A 7280-nucleotide genomic window follows, 5' to 3' on the forward strand; every position below is an offset into this window, starting at 1 on the left:
CACTTCCCCCCCCCCCTCCCCGCACCTCCCCCGGGGGACACAGATGTCCTGGGAACCCATCGGTCTGGGATTTCCCCCTCTGCTCCCCAGCCATACACACCCCCCAGGCAGACACAGGCATCCCGGGGACCCCAGCATCCAGGTGCCCCCCTGGACGCGTCGTCCACCACCCCAGAAGAGGCAAGTACCCATCAGGGACCCCCCCACACCCCCCCTTCCACCCCAGACCGTGGCCCCTCCCCAGGGAGTGCCCTGGGCTGTAAGAGGAGGCACCCGGCCGGCTGGGTCCCATTGGTACCAGGAGCTGAGGTGAGCACAGGATGGGGTCCAGATGGTGGCGGGGTGGGGGGGGGTGGTGGGAGGGTGGAGAGAAGGCACAGGGGATGGACGATGGGCAGGGACTGGAAGACAACCTGGCTGGGGGGATGTTTTGGGTCCTCTCCCCACAGGATAGGGAAGAATCCCTGGGAGGTGATGTGGGGAGACAGACACCTGGTTCCCCCACAGCTGGAGAGTGTGTGTGTGGGGGGGATACCAGAAGGAACTGGGAGAAGCTGGGTGGGGGGGGGAACTGGAACACAGGTGCCATAGGAAGTCGACCTGGTATAGGGGAGGGGGCTGGAGGGTGCTTGGGATGCTCAGGTCCAGCCCTCCTCACCTCTAAAGTGTGTGTGGGAGACACAGGTCTCCTCCCCTCTCCAGCCCCCCCCACCCCCGACATCTGGGTCCCAAGGGGGTGTTGGGGGTGGGTGGGTGGGTGGGAGGGATCAGACTCTTTGGTCCTCCTTATCCCACTCCATCCCTGATAAGTGACTCAGGGGCTTGGCAGAGGGGACCCAGGCACATGTCCAGCTGCTCCTTTCCCCCCCCCCCCCATCACCACCACCCCACGCTGAGCAGGAAATGAGTTAAACAAATCAGGGTGGCACCAGACGCCCTGGTGTCTGGGTCGCCTTTGGGAGTGGGAGGAAGTGGTGGTGACAGGAGGGCTGCTTGGACACCTGGATCCCCTCAGGGTGCACCAGTAGGAGCAGTGCAAGAACCCCCCCCCTCCAGATGTCCTCTCCAAGTCCCCTCTGGGTCCATTGGTTGGAGTAGGACAAGCCACCCAGCTGCCTGCATCTCCCCCCAAACGTGAGTCACACGTAGCACTGCGCACCCCTTCCGCCCACCCTGTCCTCCCCACATCCCCTTTACAGGCCTACGTTTCTCTGCAGCGCTGTCCCGACACCATGTTGATCCTCATTGCCTATGTGTTGACCTTCATTGTGGGCTTGCCAGCCAACATCTTCACCTTTGTTACCCTCCTGGGCAAGGCACGCCGCCGTGTCAACCCTGCTGACATCCTCCTGCTCAACCTGACCATCGCTGACCTCTTCCTCCTCCTCTTCCTCCCTTTCAAGATGGCAGAAGCAGCTGCTGACATGACCTGGCCCTTACCAATTGTCCTCTGCCCTGTGGCCAACTTCTGCTTCTACTCCAGCATCTATCTCAGCAGTCTTTTCTTGGCAGCACTCAGCGTTGAGCGTTATCTTGGTGTTGTCTTCCCCCTCCAGTTCAAGAACAGGCGGAGGCTGGGGCGGACAATGGCTGCCAGCGCCATCCTCTGGCTCTTGGCCTGTTCTCATTGCTCCATTGTCTTTGTGGCACAGTATCACGATGATGGTCATAGACAATCCACAGTCTCGAAGCTTGGTAGCTTTGTGGACAAAGGTTCTCGGGGCTTTAGACCAGATGGCTCCATGGTCAATGCGTTCAAGCCAGGTGGCTACGGGATGTCCAACCCTGATGGCTTCAACCCCAACAGCTTTAACCCCAGTGGCCCCATAATCTCCAGCTCTGATGGCCCCATCTCTACTGGCTTCAGCCCAAGTAGCTCTGGAGTCTCCAGTCCTGACAACTTCAATTCCAAGGTCTTCAAGATCTACAACCACAATGGCTCCATGGTCAATGGTTCAAAGACTTCCAATGGTGACATCTCCGTCCCCAATGGCTCCAGGATCCCCAGTCCCAGTGGCCCCAAGACCTATAACTCCAAAGTCTTCACCAACAATGTCGCAACCATCCCTGGCATCTCCACTGCTGATGTCTCCTGGACCTCCGACATCCACAGCATGACTGTTCCCAACCATCTTGCTGCTTCTAGAAGCCACAATGATACCAATAGCAACAGTACCTACAAGTGCTATGATGACTTCTCACAGGAGCAGCTGAGCTTTGTCCTCCCACTGCGGCTGGAGCTATTTCTTGTTCTCTTCCTCCTACCGTTTGCTGTTACCGTTTTCTGCTACATCAACTTTGTGCGGGCTCTCCTTGCTCGGCCTAATATCCCACTGGAGAAGAAGCAACGGGCTGTGGGTTTGGCTGTGGCCACCATGGTCAATTTTGGGGTTTGCTTTGCACCCTACAACATCTCGCATGTGGTAGGCTTTGTGCTGCATAAGAGCCCAGAATGGAGGTCCTATATTTTGTTCCTCACCAGTCTCAATGCTGCTCTTGACCCTTTCATCTTCTACTTCTCCTCCACGGCTATACAGAAGGCTGTGGCTGGGGTGGTGGTGGCTGTGAGGGACAAGCTACGAGCCATGGTGGTCTGTTGTTATGGGGAGTGACCCTATGAGCACGCCCTGCCCAGGATGTGTCTTGCTGACACAATGCTTTAGGGGGTAGGGTGGGGGACATGACACGGACATGGTCAGAAAAAGGGCCTCACCATAGGGGCTATGGATTTGATTGGGTAAGGGCAAGTGGGGGTCTGGATTTGGGGATGGGGTGGGGTTGCACTTTGAAGGGCTTTGGAAAATGGTGATGTTTCCAATGTCCATGGGGTTATAGTCATCTTGGACCAGTGGATCTGAGTCGTGGCATCAATCAGTGTCAGGTCAGGGTGGTATCTCCAATGTCTTTGGGGCCACGCTGATGAGTTTAAAGTTGATGGTTTCTACAGGTCTCTAATCTTCATGGAACCAAGACCTCTTTGGTGCCATGAGGCCAAGGCCTTTGTGGGTTGCAGGGTCTACATGGATCCATGTGGACATCTTGATCTCTGAGGGACTGGGAGCTACTGGGAGGCACTGGGGCGGGTCCAGGGGGGGCGGGTCCCGGGCCCGTAGCAACCCGTACCGGTCCGTACCGACCCATACTGGTCCGTACTGGTTCCCGCAGTACTGGTTCCGTACCAGTTTCTACTGGTCCATACTGGGCTAGTTGCCGCCCCGCACCAGCAGCACGGGGCCCAGCCCCTCCGTCAGCACCTCCAGGAACTCCACGTCTGCCGCGCATCAAGGAAAACCCCAAAACCGCCGCTTTTTGCCCCATTTTCCCTTTTCCCTTGTTTTTCCCCCATTTCCCCTTTTACCACTCCCTTTTCCCTTTCATTTCCCTCTTCCCGCCCTATTCAACCCCATTCCTCTGTCACTTCCCCCCTCCCATCCCTTTATCCCTTTTTTTTTTTGCCCGATTTCCCCCCATTCCCTGTCGCCACGGCAGCGCTGTCAATCACCCATCACCATAGCTACGCCCCGCCCCCTGTTTCCATGGCAACGCCTCCCACCATTACCCCGTTGTTAGGGACGCCGCCACCGTCTCCATGCCAACCACTCCCCCATTGCTAGATGGCTCCGCCACTCCCAGTCTGGGCCCAGAGCTCCCAGTACGAGCACGGCACCGCTCCCAGTGCTCCCAGTATGAGCACGGCACCAATAAACCAGTTCCTACCCCTCGGCCTCCTGGCTCCTTCTTGGGGGTTTGCACCCGGGCACCGAACACCCCAAAAACCCCCCAAACCACCCCCAAAAAACCCCCAAACCACCCCAAAAACCTCAACCCCCCCCCCCCAAAAAAAACACCCACAAAAACCAAAACCACCCCAAAAAAAGCACAAAACCACCCCAAAACCACCCTGAAATCACCCCAAACCACCCTCAACCCATCCCGAAATCCCACAAACCCCCAAACCTCTGAAACTACCCCAGAACCACCCGCAACCAGCCCCAACCCCCCCAAAACCATACAAAGCACCCCAAAAGACCCCAAAATGACCCCAAATCCTCCCCAAACGACCCCAAAACCTTACAACCCCCCCAAGACCCCCCAAAACTCCCGAAATTACCCCAAAATCCCCCAGACAACCCCAAAACCCCCAGAAGATGCCCAAACTCCCCCAAACCGCCCCGAAAGACCCAAAAACCCCAGAAATGACCCCAAAAGCTCCGCCGCCGTCGCCGCCTTTATTGGGGTCACAGGATGAGGCCCCCCCCAGTCAGCTCCAGGCGCTGTGGGGACGGAATGGGGGGGGGGGGTGAGACCCTTTTTTTGGGTGTTTTCAACCCATTTTGGGGTTCCGAACCCATTTTCAGGGTTTTTGACCCATTTTTGAGGGATTTAAACCCCCTTTTTTGGGTTGCAGGGTTTTTATGTTTTTTTTTTAACCAGGTTTTGGGGTTTTTAGTCCCTTTTTGGGGGGTTTCAACCCAGTTTTGGCGGAGTTTAACTGTTTTGGGGGATTTTAACCCTTTTTTTCAGATTTAACCCCATTTCAGTGCTTTTAACCCCAGGTGTTGGAGCTTTAACCCCAGTTTTGGGTTTTTAACCCTGCTTTTTGAGGTTTCAGCACCCTTTTTTGCTTTTAACACTAGTTTTTAGGGCTTTAATCCTGTTTTTTTGAGGATTAAACCCCGTTTTTAAAATTTTTGACCCCATTTTCTGTTTTTCAGCCCCATTTTTTGTCCTTCCAACCCCCTTTCCTGGGATTTCAACCCCATTTTTTGTTTTCCAGCCCCGTTTTTTGCTGTTTTGCCCCCATTTTTTGCCCTTCAGGCCCCATTTTTTGGTGTTTTTCCCCCGTACCTGCGGGGGCGCGACGAAGGCGAGCCAGTCGGAGGCGTGCGTGGGCAGCAGCCCCATGGCCTGGCACTTGTAGAGGGCGAGCGCCAGCCCCAGCCCGTTGCCCACCAGGAACACCAAACCCTGCAGCAGCCGCGCGCTCGAGCTCTCCAGCAGCTTCAGGGCTGTGGGGGGGGAAAACCAGTCAGAGGGGTGGACTGGGAGCACTGGGAGCGCTGGGAGGGGCCGGGCTTACTGGTGGAGAGGGAGAGCAGTGCCTGCAGCGGGCGCCAGCCCATCATGCCCACCATCATGGCCGGGAAGATGCTGATGGTGTTGCCGGCCATGTACATGATGAAGAGGTTCATGGGGATCTGCTTCAGCGGGCCCAGCGCCACGTCCCAGCAGCGCTGCAGGGGAAAAATGGGGGGAAAAAGGGGGGAAATGGTGAAAAATGAGGGGTGTGGGGGGGTAAGGAGGGGTAATGGGGGGAAAAGGGGGGGATAAAGAAGAGGAAAAGGGGGGAAAAGAGGGGATAAAGGGCAGTAAAGAGGGGTAAAGGGGGGGGAAGGGGAAGAAAATGGGGGAAAAAGGGAAAAAAGGGAGGAAAATGGGGGAAAAGGGGACAAAAGGGGAGGAAAGGAGGAAGAAAAGGGGAAGAATGAGGAGGAAAATGGGGGAAAAAGGGAGGCAAATAGGGGAAAAGGGGATAAAAGGGGAGGCAAATGGGGGGTAAAGGGGGAAAAGGGGGGAAAAGGGGGAAGAAAAGGGGAAGAACGACGAGGAAACTGGGGGAAAAAGGGAAAAAAGGGAGGCAAATGGGGGAAAAGGGGATAAAAGGGGAGGAAAGGAGGAAGAAAAGGAGAAGAATGAGGAGGAAAATGGGGGAAAAAGGGAAAAAAGGGAGGAAAATGGGAGGCAAATAGGGGAAAAGGGGATAAAAGGGGAAGAAAATGGGGGAAAAGGGGATGAAAATGGGGGATAAAGGGGAAAAAAGGGGGAAAGGGGAGGAAAGGGGGAAGAAAAGGGGAAGAACGAGGAGGACAATGGGGGAAAAAGGGAAAAAAGGGAGGCAAATGGGGGAAAAAGGGATAAAAGGGGAGGAAAATGGGGGGGAAAAGGGGGGAAATGGTGAAAAAAAGGGGGGTGTAGGGGGTAATGGGGGGGTAAGGAGGAGTAATGGGGGCAAAAGGGGGGTAAAGGGGCACAAGGGGGGGGGGAAGGGGAAGAAAATGGGGGAAAAAGGGAAAAAAGGGAGGCAAATGGGGGAAAAGGGGATAAAAGGGGAGGAAAATGGGGGGAAAAAGGGGGGAAAAGAGGAAAAGCGGGGGGCAGGGTCCCACCTTCTCCACCAGGATGCGGTCGCTCTCGTGCACGCCGCCCTCCCCCAGCTGCCGCTCCGAGAACCCCACGGGGCCGCGGCTCTCGGGGGCTCCGCGGGGGCTGGTGGGGGACGGGACCCCCGGGTGACCCCCTCAGGACCCCCCCAAAACCCCTCAGGATGTCCCCAATTCCCCCCAGCACCCCTTAAACACCTCAGGACCCCCCCAAACCCCCTCAAGACCCCGCAAACCCCCTCAGGACTCCCCCAAACCACATCAGAACCCCCCCAACTCCCCCCAGCCCCCTTCACGACCCCCCAGGACCTCCCCCAGCCCCCCAAATCGCCCCTAAAACCCCTCAGAACCCCCCCAAAAACACCTCAGGACCCCCTCACCCCCTCCCAATCCCCTCAAAACCCCCCAGGACCACCCCCAAACCCCTCCTAAATCCCCTCAGGACCCCCCCAACCCCCCCCAATTCCCTCCAGGCCCCCTCAGACCCTCCAAACCCCTCAAAACACCTCAGAACCCCCCCCCAAATCCCCACAAGACCACCCCAAATTCCCCCCAGCCCCCCTCACGACCCCCCAGGACCTCCCCAAGCCCCCCAAATCGCCCCTAAAACCCCTCAGAACCCCCCCCAAAAACACCTCACGACCCCCTCAGCCCCCCCCAATCCCGTCAAAACCCCCCAGAACGCCCCAAATCCCCTCAGGACGCCCCAACCCCCCCACCCAGACCAACACAGGACCCCCCAAGACCTGCTCAAACCCCCCAATTCCCCCGAAATTCCCTCAAAATCCCCTCTAAAAAGCACGCCCAGGCCCTCACCGCCCCCCCGGGGGCGTCCCCAGCTCCAGCGCCCACTTGAAACGTCTCGGCCTCACCGCGGCGGCCGCCATTTTGTGCAGACCGGAAATGGGGAGGGCCTTAAATAAGCCAGTGCCGCGGCACGTGACACGGGAGGGGCGGTGATTGGATGACGAGAGGCGGAAGTGCGGCCCCTAGCAACGCCATAGCAACAATGACTTCCGGAAGGCCTTCTTTGGTGCCCAGAGCATGCCGGGAGATGTAGTTCTAGGACTCTGGACTTCCGGGCGGCCATGCTGAGTACCCAGAGCATGCCGGAGAGTA

General features: G+C 57.4%; 2 protein-coding genes across 3 annotated transcripts; one reads left to right on the forward strand and one right to left on the reverse strand.

Moving 5' to 3' along the window:
- Positions 1-115: 115 nt before the first annotated feature.
- On the forward strand, positions 116-3743 carry LOC309890630 (free fatty acid receptor 2-like). 2 transcript variants are annotated; one of them, XM_082785054.1, is made up of 2 exons: positions 116-309; positions 1200-3743. In XM_082785054.1, the coding sequence occupies exon 2, from the start codon at positions 1233-1235 to the stop codon at positions 2610-2612; it is 1380 nt and encodes a 459-aa protein (XP_082641180.1). In that variant the 5' UTR covers positions 116-309; positions 1200-1232; the 3' UTR covers positions 2613-3743. The 2 variants fall into 2 exon arrangements, with proteins under 2 accessions (XP_082641180.1, XP_082641181.1); XM_082785055.1 differs by having other exon boundaries at positions 1218-3743.
- Positions 3744-4210: 467 nt separating this feature from the next.
- EMC4 (ER membrane protein complex subunit 4) lies at positions 4211-7048 on the reverse strand (the record flags this gene model as incomplete). The annotated part of the gene is made up of 5 exons (XM_082785060.1): positions 4211-4274; positions 4849-5009; positions 5081-5234; positions 6168-6267; positions 6978-7048. The coding sequence occupies 5 exons, from the start codon at positions 7046-7048 to the stop codon at positions 4239-4241; spliced, it is 522 nt and encodes a 173-aa protein (XP_082641186.1). The 3' UTR covers positions 4211-4238.
- Between the last annotated feature and the right edge of the window lie 232 nt (positions 7049-7280).

Source organism: Aythya marila (assembly GCF_965140915.1).
Source record: "Aythya marila genome assembly, contig: HAP1_HAP1_SCAFFOLD_47, whole genome shotgun sequence".
In the NCBI taxonomy this organism is placed as follows: Eukaryota; Metazoa; Chordata; class Aves; order Anseriformes; family Anatidae; genus Aythya; species Aythya marila.